This window comes from Esox lucius, chromosome 3 (genome assembly GCF_011004845.1).
Source record: "Esox lucius isolate fEsoLuc1 chromosome 3, fEsoLuc1.pri, whole genome shotgun sequence".
In the NCBI taxonomy this organism is placed as follows: domain Eukaryota; kingdom Metazoa; phylum Chordata; class Actinopteri; order Esociformes; family Esocidae; genus Esox; species Esox lucius.
The window spans coordinates 24,902,852-24,925,172 of record NC_047571.1 but is presented as its reverse complement, the minus strand read 5'-3'; the positions used below and the strand labels follow the sequence as shown (position 1 = coordinate 24,925,172).

The following is a 22,321-nucleotide window of genomic DNA, read 5'->3' as shown; positions in this document are numbered from 1 at the left end:
TCCTAGGAACTGTCCCTAGACCTCCTAGAAAGAATTGTCATTCAGTCAGAGCTTTAGAGGATATACTGAAGAAACTGCCCAAATCCTGTTACTATTGATCTTTTCAAGGGATATACAAATGTATACAATGTTTTGTATATTCATTTTGCAGTCACAAAGCATGTCTTCATTAGAGCATGCAATGGCAAACAGTTTTAAACATGGTCTTGTCTGGTGTTTCTTCCTCCAGTCTCCTTTACCACCTCCGTTCCCACCTGATTTACTTTGAGGTGTTATTTAGGACAACATTGTAGCTCATGATTGCCAGCCCAACTTCCCTTTTCACTCTAGTTAAGCTGTCTGGTGAATGCATGTTTTAACATCACACCATATTTCCCTTTTCAAGATTTCATGGTGTATGCTTGCATTTGAGTCTATATTTATTTATTTAATTTAACAACCACTGTTATGATTTGTGTTTGTATTGAGCTTAACCTGATTGAAGGCATGTAGACCTGATTACTGAGTGAGTACTGGCAGTGTGGATATTTATTTTTTGTTTCCTCTTTCTTTTTAGCGGGTAGCTTACACACTTTAGACAGGCAGGAGAACAAAGCCATTGATTCCATGGAAACGTATCACAAAGACACTGTTTCCTAATTAATTTTTTCTTTATTATTATACTAATACGCTGACATTTCTGCAGCATACCTATTTTTTTCAGAAACGTAATTTAATGAAACATTATCTTTTACCAGGTCTAGGCTTCAGCATAGCAGGAGGAGTGGGGAACCAGCACATCCCGGGGGACAACAGCATCTACGTCACCAAAGTCATCGAAGGAGGAGCTGCACACAAAGACGGGAGACTCCAGATAGGAGACAAACTCCTGGCTGTAGGAGCACTTTCCATTTCTGTCGTCCTCCATTCCATTTGTTTAGGTCAGGGCACGACCCTGTTCCTGGAGAACTACTGTCCTGTAGGTTTCCTCTCCAAACCAGGGTCACAACCCGGGGTTGAGAGGACTTGACACGATGGTAGCACTCAAGGAATAGTGTGGGATAGCCCGGGTTTATATGCACGTACATCATTTACATTGCAGGTGCATTACTAAACTACCAATAAAGTACTTCTCTGAAGTACTTGTGGAAACTTGGCAGCGAGGTCGGTCCAATTTTTTTTATTTCTGTCTGTGTGTAGGTGAACAGTGCTTGCCTTGAGGAGGTGAGCCACGAACACGCCGTGACTGCCTTGAAAAACACCCCCGATGTGGTCTACTTGAAAGTGGCAAAACCCAACAGTGTCTTCATGAATGACAGTTTCGCACCGCCGGACATCACCAACTGTGAGTTTCCACTTTGTGAGTTTACCCTTGTGACTTCTTACTTTACCTTTCATTTTGTGAGTTATCTTAGTAAGTTTCTTCTTTGGGTTTTTTGTTTGATGCAGTGTCATCCTCAGTCAAACCTCTGTCCCTCTATTTACACCCGTATTCATATTTCTGACTAGACTTTTTTTAACTTAATAAATCTTGTGGAATAGGAATCTCAGCGTAATAAAACTTCCCTAAGACCTAAGCGTTTGTCATGAGGTCACCTGAGATTGGGGAAAAATCTGGAACATTGGTTCATTGACTCCCCACCCTCAATACGCTCCAATCACAAACCATTTTGAGAGAATGTGCATCTGTGGTAAAGAGAATAGCAGCGCCCTGCAGTGTTCCGAGTTTCATGGTCGGTGGGTGAAAGTGTGTCAGATAGCTGCCACCCAAAGGGACGAGGTGGATACAAAGCCAAACAACATTGATTGTTTCTTCTGGTTAGCGGTAGAGCCAGCAGGGGCACTAAAAACCCACCAGAGGTGAGGGTTCAAGCCCACATTGATTGGACACATCTGAACAAAGCACTCCCTCACAGGGCCTCTCGCACCAAAGCCCCCCCCCGCAGCTGCCAGGCCAGGCGAAGTGACCGTCAAAATATTGACAGTGACAGTTCTATGTCAATTCAATCAACTCTGGAGTTTGATTACAAATCCAATTCAGCAATTGATAATGGCTCACTGAACGATGCAAACAATGTATTTGACAAACTGTAAGTTGAGGTACTAGATTTGATTATTTGGTTTTTAAAGTCATACTGCTACCCGTCCTCCTCCTCAAACCCAACACAGCTCTCCCCAAACACGACCTCACCACAGTCTCTGTAGAAAGAACCCTGTGTCCTTTCCCCACCGTGAAGAACAACAAGAGTAACAGTCTTAAACAGTCATGCCTCCAGATTAGATGGCCTGTTTGTTTGAAGCCCCCCTAGTGGTATTACTGCTTTAACCTTTTGCTAGGGCTCAACTCATAGGGCAACCTTGTAGTTTTCATCTGAACTCCCAAGACTCACATCCCTTCAGTGTATATGCAATAATCTCTTCAGTGTAAATAAGTGGTAGGTGATTACTTTGGTTAGCTTCTGAATGTTGATTGTAGTGCCAGCACAAAAGGTCAGTCAGGCTGTCCAGTTTTGTGATCTAGAGCTTGGCAATAAAATGTTTTCCAGTGCAGCTCATTTTGCATCATGCATCCATTTGCCATTAGGCACTCAGACAATGACATGTAGCATTAGCTTAAAGGTGTGAAGGGTGAACTGTGAAAATCAATCAAGGGTCGCAAGTGACACGGTCACAACTGCTTTCCTCACCCTCATACTAATCTGGAAGGTCAGGCGCCGGCACTGAGGGCAGCATTGTGTAAAATGGTGTCCACCCAGGACAAGGGGTAACCATTTCTTGTTATCATATGCCACGATTGGATCTGATTGGATCAGAGAACGGGAGGGCGAGAAGGGGCACGCCAATTAAGTGTGCATCGTAGTGATTTGGGTTTATTTCCTGTCGCCTTTATTGGAATGACGGATGGCAGGACTGTGTTGAATTGATATCTGTGGATTAAGGCCTAGGGAATATCTGAAGGATTTATAATGGCATCTACTGAAACAATGTGAGGGTATGATGCACAAGTGAGGTAACAGATTTTGATGGCTACAACCAAACATTGATTGTCTAGTGCTGTTAATGTATGTTTAATGTTAAATACAGGGACTAACTTCAGGTTTTCTCACTAGATTGATTCCACAAGCTGTTATTTGATGCATAATCCTTATTTTGGGCAGAGTAAAACATGCCTTGACTATTTCTCTTTCTAGTTGGAGTGGATAATGGCACCAGTCACAATATACAGTGGGGAGAACAAGTATTTGATACATTGACGATTTTGCAGGTTTTCCTACTTTGAGAGTCAACTCATTCAAGCCAGTTCTTCCCAGATTAACTGAACATCAACTTGTTCCACTGTATGTATTTGATAACCTGCAAAAGCGGCAGTGTTTCCCACTTACAAAGAATGTCAAAAGTACACTTCAACTGTGAGAGACAGAATCTAAAACAAAAATCCAGAAAATCACATTCTAGGATTTTTTAAATTAATTTGCATTTTATTGCATGACATAAGTATTTGATCACCTGCCAACCAGTAAGAATTCCGGCTCTCACAGACCTGTTAGTTTTTCTTTAAGTAGCCCTCTTGTTCTCCACTCATTACCTGTATTAACTGCACCTGTTTGAACTCATTACCTGTAGAAAAGACACCTGTCCACACACTCAATCAAAGAGACTCCAACCTCTCCACAATGGCCAAGACCAGGGAGCTGTGTAAGGACATCAGGCATAAAATTGTAGACATGCACAAGGCTGGGATGGGCTACAGGACAATAGGCAAGCAGCTTGGTGAAAAGGCAACAACTGTTGGAGCAATTATTAGAAAATGGAAGAAGTTCAAGATGACGGTCAATCTCCCTCGGTCTGGGGCTCCATGCAAGATCTCACCTCGTGGAGCATCAATAATCATGAGGAAGTTGAGGGTTCAGCCCAGAACTACACGGCAGGACCGGGTCAATGACCTGAAGAGAGCTGAGACAACAGTCTCAAAGAAAACCATTAGTAACACACTACGCTGTCATGGATTAAAATCCTGCATTGCACGCAAGGTCCCCCTGCTCAAGCCAGCGCGTGTCCAGGCCCCGTCTGATGTTTGCCAATGACCATCTGGATGATCCAGAGGAGGAATGGGACAAGGTCATGTGGTCTGATGAGACAAAAATAGAGCTATTTGGTCTAAACTCCACTCGATGTGTTTGGAGGAAGAAGGATGAGTACAACCCCAAGAACACCATCCCAACCGTGAAGCATGGAGGTGGAAACATCATTCTTTGGGGATGCTTTTCTGCAAAGGGGACAGGATGACTGCACAGTATTGAGGGGAGGATGGATGGGGCCATGAATCGCGAGATCTCGGCCAACAACCTCCTTCCCTCAATAAGGGCATTGAAGATGTGTCGTGGCTGGGTCTTCCAGCATGACAACGACCCGAAACACACAGCCAGGGCAACTAAGGAGTGGCTCCGTAAGAAGCATCTCATGGTTCTGGAGTGGCCTAGCCAGTCTCCATACCTGAACCCAATAGAAAATCTTTGGAGGGAGCTGAAAGTCTGTATTGCCCAGCGACAGCCCCGAAACCTGAAGGATCTGGAGAAGGTCTGTATGGAGGAGTGGGCCAAAATCCCTGCTGCAGTGTGTGCAAACCTGGTCAAGAACTACAGGAAACGCATGATCTCTGTAATTTCAAACAAAGGTTTCTGTACCAAATATGAAGTTCTTCTTTTCTGATGTATCAAATACTTATATCATGCAATAAAATGCAAATTAATTACTTAAAAATCATACAATGGGATTTTCTGGATTCTTGTTTTAGATTCCATAATTCACAGTTGATGAGTACCTATGATAAAAAGTACAGACTTCTACATGCTTTGTAAGTGGGAAACCCTGCAAAGTCGGCAGTATATCAAATACTTGTTCTCCCCACTGTAATTACATTCTGTTTGAATGTAGATTCTTATTTCTGAGTCCATTAATGTTCTCAATCTCATTGTTTAGGACAACAACAAAAGCCTTTTTCTTTCTTTCTTTCTTTCTTTCTTTCTTTCAACAACCCCTTCAAATCTGTTGGGGCAATTTGGATTCCGTGAACTACACAACCTGATTGATAGTTACTGCTCTATTAAGGATGCCCTTTGTAGATTAGTATTTAAAAAATTTATACACCAGGGCATTTGTAAACCACGCCATGCACCATCTGTTAAACCTTATGTTATCGTTGGTCATGGTGTATTTTGTGGAACTAGTAGGTAAAGTGCTAGAGGGTGACTTGACTAGGTCTCCACTAAGCCTTCATTCTGTTCAGAAACGAGACTTGATAGTTATCAGTGCAATAAGAACGTGTTTGGTCTCTTGATGTCATAGTCATTTGAATTCATTACATTCAGTCAGTAACATGGAATTAAAATCCAACTGTAAACTATGCTGAAATTCATTTATTATTATTTATTATAAATTCACTTTGAAGATTCACTCATTTTTATGAGTCTCTCTGCCTTGTTCCAAGCACAACTTGAAGGTCTGAAACAAACAGGCTTCAAGCTATCATCATTTAAGCCCTAATTTGCATTATGACTAGTTGGTTGTCTGTGGTTCAGTTTGCCTCTGCATATATTAAGTGTTTATAAGAAACTCATTTGCTGTCTATTTGTGTTAATGTCAAAACAGTCATGTTTAAACTGCCATTTCTCTTAATGTTTTTGTTAAAACTGTAAAAGATGTTCGTACAATTTCTTGTAAATTCCCAATTCATTATATGGTCCTGTTTTTGTGATGCCCTGTATTGTGTGTTGTTGTGGGCTTGTGTTACTGCCAACAGTGGTTTGGCCTCCCTTTTTTAGATGGTTAAGCAATGCATCATTGTTACCCTTACTGTACCTGAATATCGTTTTTTGCATTAGGGATTTTCTCCTGCCATTAAAAATTCAGACAATGACCAAAAACCATGACCATGTTTGATTTTTCTTTTTTTCTTTGCACGCACTGCCAGTCTCAATGTTCCCCCTCAGCATTTCAACAGGATTAAATTTTACTTGGCCATTCCATAACCCTCCATTTCTTTTTCTTCTTAAGCTATTCTTTTGTAACTTGTGTGTTTTTGGTCATTGTCCTGTTGCGTCAAGATTCATGTTTGCTTTAGCTTTTTGTCCAATGGCCTCACGTTTTCAAGGAGCCTCTGGTACAATATGAAATTCATGGTTGACTGTGAATACAAGTTGGCCAGGCCCAGAGGCAGCCAAGCAGTCCACAATCATGATGCCAATGCCTCCATGTTTTATGGTTGGTATGAGGTTTTTCTGTTCAAAGGCACTGTTTCATGGACCTGTTAATATGGTTAACACCAAACCCGGCTATGTTTCTAATACAGCTCCGGACAAAAATTAAGAGTCCTCTGCACTTTTTTCTTTCCAGTCCCAAAAATGTTAAAAGGAAAGTTTTGAGTGAGCAGCAGAAGCGTTCCATTTTCAGTGCTCTCTTAATTTTATCCCTTCTGTTCCTCACTCAAAGCCTACCTTTTTGACTTATTTGGAAAGGAAAGAGAAAGGTACAGTGGTTTCTTAATTTTTTCTTGAGCTGTTATTTATTGACTTACTGATCATTTGTTTTGGTGCGCTTGATTTTTTTATTTTAGTCATTTTGTAGGGGTGTATTAACTTTTTCTGCATATGGAAATTGCATTTCTATTTAATTGCGTAAATGGTTTAAATGTAAATGCAAATTGGGTTATTTGTGAAATTGGCTTAGTTTCATCGTTGAATGTGGTTGGAATTTGAATCAAATAACCATGTAAAGAGAGAATCTAAAATAAAAACCGCAACTTTGAGAAAGTGTACATTACCAGTCAAAAGTTTGGACACACCCAGAAGTTACTGCCCAAACTTTTGACTGGTACACATGCCTGTACATTATGTTGTTCGTGCCTTCCTTCATCACAGTGCAGAGAAACAAACCTTCCATCCACAGTTTTTGTGAGTCTCGTGGTATGGCACGACACAAAATCACGACCGGTGCGAATGAAACAGGGCGTGTCACTAAAATAAATTTTACATCGACAGACCGTTTGTCTAATTGATGCAGTGGGATTCCATCGTGTTGCATCCTCATTTGGTGTGCATCCTCATTTGGTGTGCATCCTCATTTGGGGTGCATCCTCATTTGGGGTGCATCCTCATGTGAGAAATCCCTGTGGAAATGCTCAGTGCCTTGTCTCATCACAGCAACTCCTGGCAGTCTCGGCAGAGTCCAAGATTAAAGCTTCTGTGCTCTGAAGTACATCTTGCGTTTTGAATAGAGTATCCACTGTTTAAGGTAGATTTTGAGCAATTACTGTGTAACAAACATGGAGGTCAAGTAGACATACACATGTACCGTAAGAGATGAACAGACTTTCAGGGCAGTGTAGTGCACTTATTTTGGATTCGTTTTAAGGTCTGTCGAAGTCGTGAGCATAGTCATGTTAGTCTCTGAGGGCCAAAACAAGGGCAAAGGAACTGTACAGGTTTTGCTGGCTAATGCTGCTCAGAGGTCCGTTTTTGGACACAGGGTGGCCATGGTAGGAGAGATCAGCGTTTAACTTACCTTGAGTCATGAGGATGCTGTTGAAGCGCAGATGGTCTTATCCAATAAATATCTTGGGTCTTACTCGGGTGACATGATGATTGATGTGTGGACTTCAACAAGTAAAAATAATATTTCTGTAATATCATCATGTAGAGTAGCCTACCTGGCGTCTACAAGTAAATATCATTTTGCTGTTATCTATGATATTGTCATCATGCAGACTGTCTTTCACCAACTGAATAAAAACCTTTCTACATAGAGGTGAGACGCTCAAACAGTCACCCACTACATCGGTCACCCTAGGGTATCACGTCTCCATATATTGTTTCACAGAAATAATGGCTTAGTATACGCTGCCAGCATCCATAAACCAATTTTTCAGCAAAGGACCGTTTCATGGTCGGTCTGCCTTTCAAACCAGCGGTGCAACCATGTAGTTGCCTTGCTGCAGTTGTGTGGTGTGGGAGTCTAGGTTTGTTGTCAGCAAACTGTAAAATTCTCATTCATTCATTTGTTTTCTCTCTCCTGTTCAGCCTACTCTCAACACATGGAGAACCATGTCAGCCCACCCAGCTACCTGGGCCAGCCCCTTCCCCCGGCTGCCCCATCGGGACGATACTCACCCACCCCCAAGAGCATGCTGGGAGAAGATGATGTCACCCGGTGAGGTTAATTTGGGGATGTGTGGATGTGTGGGCCAAGGTGTGGATGTGAAGAGATGGATGTGGTTGTGAAGACATGGATGTGTGCTTGTGCTGCCAGCCAGATGCTCGGTGCCCCAGTGTTTGTGAACACACTATTTGTTGTCAGTCAGCAGTGTTTCAGGGGTTTTGGGGGCTGCACCCATAACCAGTCAGGTAATTCATCAAGGGTTTTCTAATCAGCCGCTCCTCAGTGTTTCCTGTTGGGGCAAAATGTCTCGTCCTAGAGTGTTTGTTACTCTGGTTTTTATCTGGTAACGTTCCCCTCCGGATGGACCACAGCTCAAGTCTGAAGCCAATCTGACAGGACAAGGATTTATTTTTTAATTTCTCTCAGGCCAGACGGCCAAAAGCTGCAATCGTGTGCCGCATTACACCCGGCGGGTAAACACGAGGGCAGATGGCCATTCCCCTGGTGAGAACTCTCCCCATCCCCCCGTCTCTTTGGCTAGATGTTTCTCTCATTAGCTCTCCATCTCTCTGACTGTCTCTTCTGCTCTTCATTTCCTTTTTCTGTCTCTTTATTGGGAGGGGCTGGTTGGCATGCACAAAACAGTACGTTTTAATGGCAGGGTTTGTATGGGGGGTTGTATTCATTAGTGGGCATGTATAGAAATGTAGCGAAACCGTAAACACGTTATTTGTTATTGCGCGTGTTCCGGTATTACTTTCTGATTCTGGACGTTTATTTTTCTGTTCGGTCCATATAACCCTGATTGAATGAGCACACTGCATGACCCAATATAGATAACCTCTTGTTTGTGGAATGCCAATCAGGTTTAAGAGATTAGTTTTGTATGCTGTAGTCACCAAGCTTCAAATTTAGCCTAGTCACGTCACAGTCAAGTTTTTTTGAACCATTTGAATCCCAGCCTCGTTAGTGGTTTGGCAGCAATAAACTGTGTATATGTAAACATAATCCAGATGAGTCTACAGTATTAATCTGACTTGTAAATTACATCTCTGACTGCAAATATCATAGATTTCTGCATTATTCGTAATAGTAGTAGTAACACTCCTACACTTTTACTGCTGCTGATGTCACTACTTTGATTGTTACTACTGCTGATGTCACTACCACCGCCATTAATACTGCTGATGTCACTACCACCACCATTAATACCGCTGATGTCACTACCACCACCATTAATACTGCTGAATTCACTACCACCACCATTAATACTGCTGATGTCACTACCACCACCATTAATACTGCTGATGTCACTACCACCACCATTAATACTGCTGATGTCACTACCACCACCATTAATACTGCTGATGTCACCACCACCACCATTAATACTGCTGATATCACCACCACCACCATTAATACTGCTGATATCACCACCACCACCATTAATACTGCTGATGTCACCACCTCGATCATTAATACTGCTGATGTCACTACCTCGATCATTAATACTGCTGATGTCACTACCACCACCATTATTACTGCTGATGTCACTACCTCGATCATTACTACTACTACGGATGTCACCACCATTACTACCGCTGATGTCACCACCGACACCATTATAACTGCTGAAGTCAATACAGTAACCGTTAGGGCTGTAACGCTACATGTATTTGTAACGGTATGGTACAGGGCTCTTTACAGTGTTCATGTGAACCTGAATGAATACATTTTAAAAAATGAATTAATAGCTGGCTACACTGTGCTGAATGCCTCTTCAATAAATATGATTGAGCTGGGGAAATAAACACTATTATTCTGTAATAAACCTGCTATTCTGTTAAAACAAGACTGCACTTCATTGAAATTGTGTTAATTGTTTGCGCTTTTCCAACTGTTGTGATCCAAACTCGAGGAGGAACAGCTAGGTCTAAAACGGCACATGTTGGTATGGATAAACTAACATTGTAGAATCCTCCAGTTTCACTTGAATCTCCAGTTTTTCAGCATTTTGGCCCATTTTAAAATCGTCCTTTCCTAACTCCCCTTTCTGCGTCGTTTTCAGTCTGGCAACAGCCACCCAATTTGGTTTTGTTTGAAGATATATGTGGTCTGTAACCAGTGTCAAATTCATAGGTGTAACTACACAGTGTGATCATCATGATCACAAGATTAAAACAACATATTGATAACATTTATTTTACTATGTCCTGACTATGATCGCGAGTGAGCAATAAGATGTTGAAGGTCTGAACCTTGGAAGAAGCTATGACAGGTGCCAGGCCAGTCCCATTATGGCCTTTTTAAGGCCTGGTTAGTTATCTAGATATTCAAATGTTCAGATGACCACAGAAGGGGTCAACCGGTCCTCTAAAAGAGTCCGTGGACAATTGAATAACATTGTTTGGAATGTGTGATTGAAGCACTAAACCTACTTTCATTCATCAACCTTTCCTTTCATAGGGCAAATGTTTTTTTTTTTCTCTAGCTTTGTAGCCTTGTTGTGAAACATGAGAATGAACATGGCCGTTTTGCCCTCTAGTGGTTGTATATTGAGATTACACCAATGTAATGGTTCAGGAGACTCCCCGGTCCAAAATGATGTTGCTGTGTTAGACTGCCAGTGGCCATTTAGCCTCTAAACAAAACCGTTGCATGGAATGCAGGTAGGCCTTTACTGGCCTGATCAACCAATGAGACACATGATGGCAAGTGTTGTTTTTGAATGGAATGTTCTTTCAAACTTTAATGGATAAACACAGAGTTAATTTATTATGTTAATTTATTATTATGTTGCCAGTGTTTGTGTTTATTTTCTTCGTAGGTCTCAGGAATGTTATCATAGAACGCATGTTAATCTCTACTCTTTGTTGTCTTCTCAGGGAGCCCAGAAAGGTGGTGCTCCATCGAGGGGCAACTGGCCTCGGCTTTAACATTGTGGGTGGAGAGGATGGTGAGGGCATCTTCATCTCCTTTATCCTGGCTGGGGGACCAGCAGATCTGTGTGGAGAACTGAGGAAAGGCGACCGCCTCGTCTCTGTAAGGATATGCCTGCTGGCTGACTCATGCACGCACGCGCACACACACCTGACATATCTGAGGATAATATTTGGTACACACATGTTGTCTCTGTGAGAACGTGATGCAGAACTCAAATGTGTTCTGTAATGGCTGACGAACGTCTCGCGGGATGAGTTGCCCTGCTCAGCGTGGACGTCAACGTGAGGGTTTGTCTGGTGTCTGTTTGCCTGGTGGCAGGTGAACGGGGTGGACCTCCGCAGTGCCACTCACGAGCAGGCCGCCGCAGCGCTGAAGAACGCCGGGCAGACGGTCACCATCGTGGCCCACTACCGGCCAGAGGGTGAGATGATGGGAGATGTTGGCCTTGTGCAAGTATATATGCTTAAATACAGTTGCTTGGGGAAACATGTTTATTTTTTCTTATCTCAAACGGTGGGTGTTGAAAATTGTCCAGTGTGTTTTCAGTACCTTTTAATACATTCCAAAAATGTAGATTAGAGAACCCAACATTAATCACCGTATTTTAGAGTAGTTATTTATTTCAATTCATGTTTTACAGTTCGCATCCTTTCAATTCTGAACTCACCATCGGTGTGCTTTGCCAGAGCTACATTTTCATGTCATCTCACCAAAGCACCACCTCCCATCTTGTTGCCAGCGTTGTTTAGCAAACTCTAGCTGTTTTACATTTGTTGCACAACACTGTGGCTTTGCAGACCAGGGGTGGGTTTGGAATGGAAATAAGGCAAGCTAATCCATGGCAGCATCTGAAGTGATCCACTAACATTGTGAACCGCACAGTGTCAAGCAACAGAGTTTCCGTTGGGATTCATACTGAGCTGAGAACGACCGTGTTGCCTGTCAAACATATTGTCTGTTACTCAGACTTGAGGGATGGGGGGGTGAAATGTAATATAGGGGCTACTCAGGGTTGAATAATTTAGGGAGAGTTCAGAGGGACGGAGTCTGCGAAATGAAGAGCCGTTCAGTATGTGGCTCTCACTCTGGTCAAACTGGATTAGTGAAGGCTTCACACAACGCTGAGGACTTTGGACTACATTCTATATATAGACCTGTCCCCCCGATGGCCTCACATGGTCCGGTCTAGGGCGTCTGTAAGTACTGAACATCAAGGATGAACAGTGGAATAATAGAATGGATGTTCTTCTCATCATACTGCACTCTGGGAGTTACAGTTAATGCTCTAGCTTTGAGTTTTAATTGTGCTTTTTTTTTGTTGCAGTGATTAATTGATCTACTTTTTAATTTTTTTTTACATCTCTAAATGTCACTCAGTGTGTTAAGAGTTTTCTTCTAAAACTAAATGAAAGGCTTTTTCGTGTGAAGATCAGGCATTTCTTTTCGATGGTTTTGCAGAACATTCTGGGTTTATGACGTGCGGGGGCTGTGTTTAACCTCAGCCTCGATGATATCGTCTCTGTTTCTGTCTAGATCTGGGGTTCAAATGCTACGTGAGATGAATCAAGTGACTTCTAAGCTGTCTAAGAGAGCTTGTCTGGCGCGTTAGAAGAGAGTGGAGTTGTCGTAAATGCTAACCCTGCCCGCCTGGCTCTTAAAGCAGGCTAAAGCGAATGCTAAAGGTTTAAAATAGTGTTTGAACCCCGGTCTGTCTCTTTCCTTATCATTATTTTAATGCTTCATTGATATATGTAATAATTTACTTCATTGGTAGTGTGTCCCATTATACGCTTGGAAAGTGTCATTGGTCACAGAAATGAACAGTCGTTGACATGGGAGTTGGGAGATGTCTGTATCGCTCCTGAACCGTGAAGTGTAAATAAAGTTACTCTGTTGTATGCCCAGAGAAACGCATCAGTGACACATTTACAAATCCAGTTGAAATCAAGAAAATAATAAGAACCGAAAAGGGACAGATGTTGACACCGTACCTGGGATGTCAATGCTTTCACGCCCTCCACAAGTTGGACATGAGACTGTGTACGCCCATAGAGGGTGTGTGTGATTCAGTGTGTAGACGGCGATTGTGTGTAAATTACCTGCCGTTAGAATTTGTGTAGGTGTGTGACAGCAGCTGTGAAGTGCAGGTTGCCAGACAGATAGCGTTTAAGTCTGTTGTCCTAGAGGTCAGACCAAAGGTGGCCCCAAAGCTGCTTTTTTCATTGGCCATAGATATACGGTAAATAGAGGAGACCTGTCGTTACCTGACCGTAGTTTGCCTCGAATGCTCGCAAACAAATGTTCAGATGTAACAGTTGCTTGTTAACAGACCTGCTTTCCAACCGTATAACTGCTCATCACTGTATATTAATTTATATTATATCTACAACCAGACAGACCTAGGTTCACTTGCTATTTAAAATCCATGTAATACTTGAGTAGTAGGTGCAGGGTTTGCATTTTTGGGTACTTTTCAGTTGGTTCTGTTGTGACTGGCACGCTCAGTCAAGACGAGCTGAAGTATCTGAAATCACACCGATCAAAAACCCAAATGCAACCATTGCTGCCACACCTGTCAAGTGGCTGGATTATCTTGGTAAAGGAAAAATTCTAACTAAAAGAGATGGAAACGAATTTGTGCACATAGAGACATGATATTTGTGTGTATAGAAAATAACTGGGTTGTTTTGTTTTGGTACATTTTTTGTTCAAAGTATTTCAAATAGCATCTGAACCCGGGTCTGTGTCCCACCATTAAAGTATTCAGTGGAATGCAACGTCACGATGTGTTCGGAAAGAAATACAGTGTGTAGAACAGACTTTCTTCTCTTCAAGGCAAATAGGGAATCATGTCAACTCTATGCAAGGTATTTCTAACTGCGACGTTGGGACTTCCTCCATGTCCTCATCCTGATGGGGCTTTCAATGACATCACACTGTATCATGTTTCCACCTGTTTTATGGTCACTTTTTCCAAAGTGGAACTGGAGACACTGTGGTACCTCTAGTGTCTTTCCTGAGCACAACATTCCACTCGAGCTAAACGAGGAGACTTCACCCTGACATTCCCTCCATGTAGATAAACCAATATTATTCTCTAGCATTCCCCACTTACTTCATATTTTCATTTTTAAAGCATTCCTATTTGTAGTTTTTGTAGGCTTTTTTATCTTTCCCTGGCTGTGAAGTCCAAAGCAAAAGATGCAGAGAACATTGCATCTTTTCAACTGAATTTAGCGTTTATTTAAATACTAAAACATCTAAGATTTGATAGATGTCTCAAGCTTCAAGGTCAAAGTGAATGTTTAGAGAGACTGAATTGGAGCCCTTTCCCCTGACATTATATTTTTAATGTATTGTTAGTTTCACTCTTGTTTTTTCTCAACGGAATGTATGCGTCAGGTAAGCTTTCCCTTTATCAACTACCTGACATGCATAGGTGTGTCCCAATAATATCTCCTTTCTGCTGAAGTGTGCACTGGTGCACTTCCTCTGTATGGAATGGTCCAAATGAAAGGGTCTCATGAGGGAAGTGTTTAGGAAGCACTAAGCTAGCGGTAGTTTCACAATGTTTAATTTACCAGTCATTTATTTTCAAATCAGCTAAATGGAAAAGTGCACACTTTAGAAGGAAGTAGAGATAATTGTGACGTGGCCTTTTTTTGTTTCTTTAAAATTTGATATATTCTTTTATTTCTAAATGTATTAAGCCTATATTGTGTCTGTTTTGTACTTTCCTTTTAGAATATAGTCGTTTTGAAGCCAAGATCCACGACCTGCGAGAACAGATGATGAACAGCAGTATCAGCTCTGGGTCTGGCTCGTTGCGGACCAGCCAGAAGAGGTCACTCTACGTTAGGTATGACTAAATTCACTAAAGCTCCTGTGAAGGATAAACCGCTGTTCGTTTTAAGAGGTTGTACCTGTCAAACCGCAAAATCTCTGCTCCTAATGTGTTGATGAGCTACAGCTTAACCTTGCAATCCAAAGTTTGTCATGTCTTTGGAAATCAATAGTCTTTTGACTTATTTTATGTATCAGACCGTTAGTTATATTCAACAGTTTAGCAATTTTATGTGAATGGACAAGATTCATGTTGTAAGATTTTTTAAAAATGTTTCAGTGCCATATTTTCATATGTGGCAAATTAGTTCAACTAACACAACTGATTGCTTTGATGTTGATTTACATTGACGTTGCGTTGCTAATGTGGTTTTGAAACTGCTGACAAACTGTAGTTGTGTCATGTTTGATTTATACAGATTACAGTTTGCCAATAAAAGATGGTTAAATCGAAATGATGAAAGTCACTCATTGACTGACTCATCTTTTCTTTCCAGGGCCCTTTTTGACTATGACAAGACAAAGGACTCTGGGCTCCCGTCACAGGGGCTCAACTTCAAATTTGGGGACATCCTGCATGTGGTGAATGCATCAGACGATGAGTGGTGGCAGGCGCGGCAGGTGACCCTTGAGGGGGAGGCCGAGGAAGTGGGCGTCATTCCCAGCAAGAGACGGTAAACCCACCTACTACTGGACTCCTATAACTTAGTTTGTCATGCTGTTTTTAATGACCCAGGTCTGATTCACTTGATGATTAATCTGAGGTAATAAAAATTGCCTTTCCCTGCAGTAGTCCAAAGCTCTACACACTTAATGTTGGGACGGCAAAATACAGCCTTTTCTTTTGAATAATTGCTGCTCTTTTGTTTGGAACATTGAAGCACGTATTGGGTTCCCTAACCCTGTCAAAGCTTTGGTTTCCATTAGTCAGCCTGTGAATATTTAACCATGGTCTCTCTGGTCATTTTTATTGCCCTAGATTGGTCCAAATGTGGATATTTTGTGTCCCATGTCCTGTTTGTCTGGGCCCCAAATGAATGGAATACATAAGCACTGTAAATCTATGAGTAACGTGGGGATTTTCATTTCCATTCTTTATGGACTATGGCATATACTGTAGGTTCCTCAAAATGGTAGACTCAAAACAAGACTGCAGGATCTACACAGCATTTTAAAAAGAACAAATGGAGAACAAATGGAGAGCTGGGATTCCTCTTACCAAGGAGACACTCCGACTCTGTTGTTGTCTTGCAAGTCTCAAACGTGTTACTGACATGTCTTGTTAAAGTACTCTAAAACCTTTTGACCTTTCACCTTCAGAGTGGAGAAGAAAGAAAGGGCGCGGCTAAAGACAGTAAAGTTTAACCCAAAGTCACGAGACAGAGGGGTGAGTAACACTGTTTCTCATAAGTTATCTTTTATCTTTTTGATCTAATTAAGAACATTGGATTGTTACTTTTAGTTTGGTTTGAAATGTATCATATTATTTAGTTGACATGCAATTATCGTGAGGATGTAAGTCAGAATATAAAGTCACTTAATGATTGGCACCCTTAATGCAGATAAACACAGAAGGGCTGTATTAATTTTTTTTTACAAAACAGAAAACATTTTATACTAATATAATTGCTTTGTGAACTAAGAATTAAGATTTATTTATCAATAAAATTAATTGACAGTAAGTCATCTAACTAAATTAAATCTGCTTAAACAGTTGACTAAGTAATTCTTATGGAACTGTATTGTGGCCTTCTATGGATTAACTGGGGTATATAAATGAGGTTCACCGATGTAAAAAAATCTATTTTCCATCTGTCACCCTTGGGAAAGTCACCTGAGTAGTGAGCCATGATGACACATGGGTGTTGACCGTTTTGAAGCAGTCAGCTGGTGCAAAGAAAAGCTAAATACATTTTACCTTGGGCCGTTTACAAGTTTTAGGGTGTTAATTAAGTTCAGAACCAGTGGGACTGAGGGAAACCTTGCCCCCACATGGTGAGGAAGATGGTTTGGGAAGTATCTTAGGGTCTCCAGCTCTGCAGTTAGACATGACATCTATGCCAGTAGACTATTTGGAAGTGTTGCCACACAAAAAGCCTTTCCTGCGAACAGAGATACGAAGCCCCTGGTTTTATAACCGCATTGGCAGTGTTCTAGGGTTAGCGCGGAAAGAATCTATACAATATAGATACACTGGCAGAAATAATTGATTTGCTATTACCTTTCATTAACTGTGTCTAAAATGAACAACCCCAGGAAGACAATGGCATTGGCATGTAGAAGGTTTATTTCAGCAGCCATGCCGGCGTGTGGTCACACAGGGCTCTCTAGAGGAGAGGGTTTTCCCTTGATTATTTAGAACATAAAATACTTGTCAAGTAAATGCAAGTTATGTACAGCACAGAAACATCTACCATAGATGTTTTTAAGGTATGTATGATGTTTAGTTTCATAGCCTACCGGACTGTACCATTAAAACAGCATATCGTCTATGCGTAATATTATGACCCAGGTATCAACATAACATTATCCTGAGGTCCCAGGCAATTCCCAAACTCTAAAATCTACCGTAAAATCTGGTGCTGCATGTTACGAGCCTTTTGCTAATGACAACAAGAACTATAACAAGTACCTGGATATTTTATCCAAGAACCTGATTGGCTTAGCCTGAGGATGACATTTTACCACAAGTGGGTCTTCTAGCAATACAATGACCACAGGGATGTAACAAAACGTTTTTGCAAAGGCATCACAGTTTCCCGAATGGAATCCCAACGAAAACCTGTGGTTTGGATTGAGGGCAATCTGTAAGCTCAAGAACCCAATCTCAAGGTTCTGTGAGGAGGAACGGTCTAATATCTTCCAGTGTCCCCCAATCTCAGTACAAATTATACTTGCTAGAGGAAGGTGTGCAAGGAAAATGTGCCAATGCGTTTTATACTTTTTTTGGGGAACTTTATAATTTGAGTTTTGTTGGATTTTCCTGAATCAGTAGTGAAGTACAGTATACTCCACAGGTTGGAAACATCTGATTTAGTGATCTCTACCTGTATTTATTTTATACAGCCCTTTTCTGTTTATTTTTATCAAGAGTGCCAATTTGTGACTGTATGTCCGGTATTTTACAGTGAAAATTTTTACTTTGCTTTTCATCAAATGTATTGACTGAATGTATAATTTTTTTGTCCAATGCCAGGCCTTTTCTGCTTCCACTTGAATTACACATACTAATCTGTCTAATTCATGTTGTGTCAAGTGTTGTGAAGCGCGAACCAGCTAGTTAACAGCATGCGCGTCAACAACCTTTTTACTGACGATCCGTTAAGTCTAGCCATCATTTCCCCTTATTTTTTATTAGTACAACTGGGTTGACGAACCTGCCAAACCCGTAGACTAGACGTCTTACCATCCAAAAACCTGAAAGCGCCCTAACACGCCAACTGAAGCGTCCCCAGTGCCGTCGCCTCCCTAACAAGGCAAACGGAGGGGAAAAAGACAAAACGTGCATGAGTGGAAAATCAAAGAGAGATACGCTTGCCATTGACGTCTGACTGTCTGCTTCCTCTGCCACTACCCACCATCCTCTCTTTCTTGCTCACACACTGCCCCTCTTTCTCTCTCTGCTCGTCTCAACAGTCTGTCCTCAACTGTCCTAAATAAATGCAGCATGCTCATTGCAGAATGGTCCTGGATGCTATGAAATAACCCAAGGCATGTTACTTTGAATTGGCTCTCCACCTCACGTAGTGTTCCTAGTTTTCTTTTTCTTTTACAGGGTATTTATTTTGTATTTTTTGTTCTTGTGTTAGACAGTTGGAGGCAGGCTGAGGGGGGAGGCAGGGGGTGAGAGAGAGGCAGGCTGAGGGAGGCAGGGGGAGAGAGAGGCAGGGGGGGACTGCAGTAGGGGAGGCTGTGCTCTGGGATTGGTCCCCAGCCTCCGCTGGGAAGCGGTGTTTGTGACTTATGCCTGGGAGTGTAACCACTTGCTTGGCCAGGGCTCTGCATGCATACTTTCACCCAGCTTTCTGGTAAGGCCTCAGCACTTTGCAAGTGCTCAATTTGGTGGTAGTAACGTCAAGATGAGTGACATTCTCAGCCCATTCTTAGTCATCAGCAGGCAGCGAATTTGGGATTCTTGATCTTTTATTAAAGCATTGATTGGTGATTAACCGAGCATGATAATCTTGCACGTCGAGCTGTACCTAATTTCCCTATTGTGTTTTGGTGAGTCATAGTGCCTTTTTTCTGTGGCTAACAACAATTTATTCACAGATAGGTGTGTGTGTGTGTGTGTGTGTGTGTGTGTGTGTGTGTGTGCGCACGCGTGTGTGTTTGTACGCTTGTACACTTGTGTATGTATATATCTGTGTGTGAATGTGTATCTCTTACTAGAATGTGTATTGCTGTTCAATGCATTTCCTAAAATGGCTGTCAAATTCACCTTGATTAGCAAGCAATTTGGAAATCAATATCCAACATGGGCATTGATGAGCATGAATTATTGCAGGTTAGCTTCCTTTGTCATGAATCTTAATCTGGTAGAAACTAAGTGATCGGTTGACTCCATGGTGAGGCACTATGGTCAGATAAAAGGAAACTCTGGCGTCCAAAGAAGCATCCAAATGAACAAAAATAACCTTGTACCTACAGTGACGCCCCCCTGTTAAATTCTAGGGGAGGGTTAAGATAGGGCTCACCGCTTATGGTATGAATATTTTGCATAGCAGGACCCCTGGTGACCCCTCTGGCCAAACCCCTGGTGACCCCTCTGGCCAAACCCCTGGTGACCCCTCTGGCCAAACCCCTGGTGACCCCTCTGGCCAAACCCCTGGTGACCCCTTCTGGCCAAACCCCTGGTGACCCCTTCTGGCCAAACCCCTGGTGACCCCTTCTGGCCAAACCCCTGGTGACCCCTTCTGGCCAAACCCCTGGTGACCCCTTCTGGCCAAACCCCTGGTGACCCCTTCTGGCCAAACCCCTGGTGACCCCCTCTGGCCAAACCCCTGGTGACCCCCTCTGGCCAAACCCCTGGTGACCCCCTCTGGCCAAACCCTTGGTGACCCCCTCTGGCCAAACCCCTGGTGACCCCTCTGGCCAAACCCCTGGTGACCCCTCTGGCCAAACCCCTGGTGACACCTCTGGCCAAACCCCTGGTGACACCTCTGGCCAAACCCCTGGTGACACCTCTGGCCAAACCCCTGGTGACACCTCTGGCCAAACCCCTGGTGACACCTCTGGCCAAACCCCTGGTAACACCTCTGGCCAAACCCCTGGTAAACCCTCTGGCCAAACATCCTAAATTTTTTTTTGGAGGTCAGTCTGTTTGAATTGTAAGCTCTGCTCTCACCATTGAGACAACCAGTCACCTAATTTCAGCCTTTAGTTCTAATGCTGACCTCATTACGGGGCTAGTAGGGAGAATCCAGCCCTTTTCTCATACTAACCTCGCTAGGTGGTGAGGGGGCTTCTATAACTTCTCCATACCGACAGTAGACTCCCCCCTTCTCCATCCCCCTTATTTTTCTTTTGCCCTTCCCCTTTTCCCTCTCTTCCTCAGCAGTCACTCAATGACAAGCGTAAAAAGAACCTCTTTTCCCGAAAATTCCCCTTCTACAACAAGAACAAGGACGCGAGCGAGCAGGAAACAAGCGATGTCGACCGTAAGTACAACAAGATCCGGGGGACGTTTCAGGCCTGGGCTTACACCGTTTGTCAGTGGTAGAGGTCAGAGTTCAGGTACAAGAGGAGAAAAGAGACCAGTGAGGCACCAGCGGACACAGCAGGCCAGTGTTGGCAACAGGGGCCGCACCATTACCCCAGCCGCCCATCAGGGAAGCATCAAATTCACTCCTGCAACACTGGAAGGGGCCCGTACCAACTTTGGATACGAAACCAGTCCGGCGACCTATTCAAAATGCCCATTCATAGTCACAGTTCCTTACATGATGTTGGACAGCGCTGCAAGGTAGCCAATCACGAGGCAACACGGAGCCCACGTTTCAGCCCGCTCTCTTCTGTTGAGCCAAGATGGCCACCCTGTTGCGTTGCCAGAGCTGTGTCCCACGGTAGTCCGTCGACACCACCAAACCCCCCCACCCCCACTTGTCTCTCTCTCTCTCTCTCTCTCTCTCTGTGACTCCAGTAACATTTTGTCCTCTTGTGGTTGTTCTCTCTTTGTTTGGCTTGCTCTCTGCTGACTGCTCCACAGGACAATCCTGATGACATGCTATCCAAAAGCCAGAGTAAGTCCCCCCCCACCCCATTCCCCCCTACAGCCACCATGAAACTAGGCTAGCTAAGCCCCACCCCCCCACCTATACACACACTGACTCTCATACTCTCCGCTGGTTAGCGCTCCATCTCTTTCGCTCACGTCACTTATCCTGACTTCACTTGACCCGTTATTGATAGGTGAAAAATGGCCTCACGCCATATAATGTGACACGCACCCCAGTAGTGCTTTCTGCTCATCATCCCCCAGAACCACTTCAGTCTCTTGCCTAAGCTGACCAGGGTGACCGCTGTCTTGCTTCTTTTGTTTTTACTTCAAGGGAATAATTAGCTTTTTTTTTGGGAGCTTACTTAATGAATGATGAAATTGCAACAGCCTAGGCTGATTGAGGATAGCTTAACCTATCAAGAGTTGGTAATGGGGTGTTGTCATTTAAGCATTTTGTAAATAAGCTAAAAATATTTTTAAGAAGTGAACTGTCTCCTTAAAAAACAAGGTAAGTACATCCGGAACACGTTTCCATCGAGAGCCTATTCTTTTTCCAGTTTACATAGGCATTGGTGAGTGAAAGTTGAAGCCCTTTTGCATTTCTTTTATGAAGATCTAGTAGCATTAGACACAAAAGGCTAAAAGATTTGCAAACTTTGACCACTATATTTATGTTCACTGACAGGAGTACAAAAATACAGATACAGTGGGGAGAACAAGTATTTGATACACTGCTGATTTTGCAGGTTTTCCTACTTACAAAGCATGTAGAGGTCTGTATTTTTGTATTTTTATCATAGGTACTCTTCAACTGTGAGAGACGCAATCTAAAACAAAAATCCAGAAAATCACATTGTATGATTTTTTAATAATTAATTTGATGACCTACCAACCAGTAAGAATTCTGGCTCTCCCAGACCTGTTAGTTTTTCTTTAAGAAGCCCTCCTGGTCTCCACTCATTACCTGAATTAACTGCACTTGTTTGAACTCATTACCTGTATTAAAGACACCTGTCCACACACTCAATCAAACAGACTCCAACCTCTCCTGAAGAGAGCTGGGACCACAGTCTCAAAGAAAACCATTAGTAACACACTACGCCGTCATGGATTAAAATCCTGCAGCGCACGCAAGGTTCCCCTGCTCAAGCCAGCGCATGTCCAGGCCCGTCTGAAGTTTGC

At 42.7% G+C, this 22,321-nt stretch overlaps 1 protein-coding gene across 31 annotated transcripts in view; it reads left to right on the top strand.

Annotated features, from left to right (window-relative positions):
* Positions 1–22,321, top strand: part of dlg1l (discs, large (Drosophila) homolog 1, like) — a 102,259-nt gene that overhangs the window by 70,125 nt on the left and 9,813 nt on the right. For 17 of the 31 annotated variants that reach the window (XR_002196414.3, XM_010892004.5, XM_010891948.5 and 14 more), the window contains 9 exons: positions 738–874; positions 1,180–1,339; positions 8,055–8,184; positions 11,019–11,175; positions 11,395–11,497; positions 14,821–14,935; positions 15,417–15,593; positions 16,240–16,306; positions 20,477–20,579. Coding sequence is in view for 29 of the 31 variants with exons in the window: in XM_010892004.5 (XP_010890306.1) it covers positions 738–874; positions 1,180–1,339; positions 8,055–8,184; positions 11,019–11,175; positions 11,395–11,497; positions 14,821–14,935; positions 15,417–15,593; positions 16,240–16,306; positions 20,477–20,579 (1,149 nt within the window). In the remaining 2 variants the exon portion in view is untranslated. Of the gene's footprint in view, positions 1–737; positions 875–1,179; positions 1,340–8,054; positions 8,185–11,018; positions 11,176–11,394; positions 11,498–14,820; positions 14,936–15,416; positions 15,594–16,239; positions 16,307–20,476; positions 21,162–22,321 lie in introns of all 31 variants that reach the window. The other 14 variants (XM_029116218.2, XM_010892021.5, XM_020044684.3 and 11 more) reach the window with 6 other exon arrangements.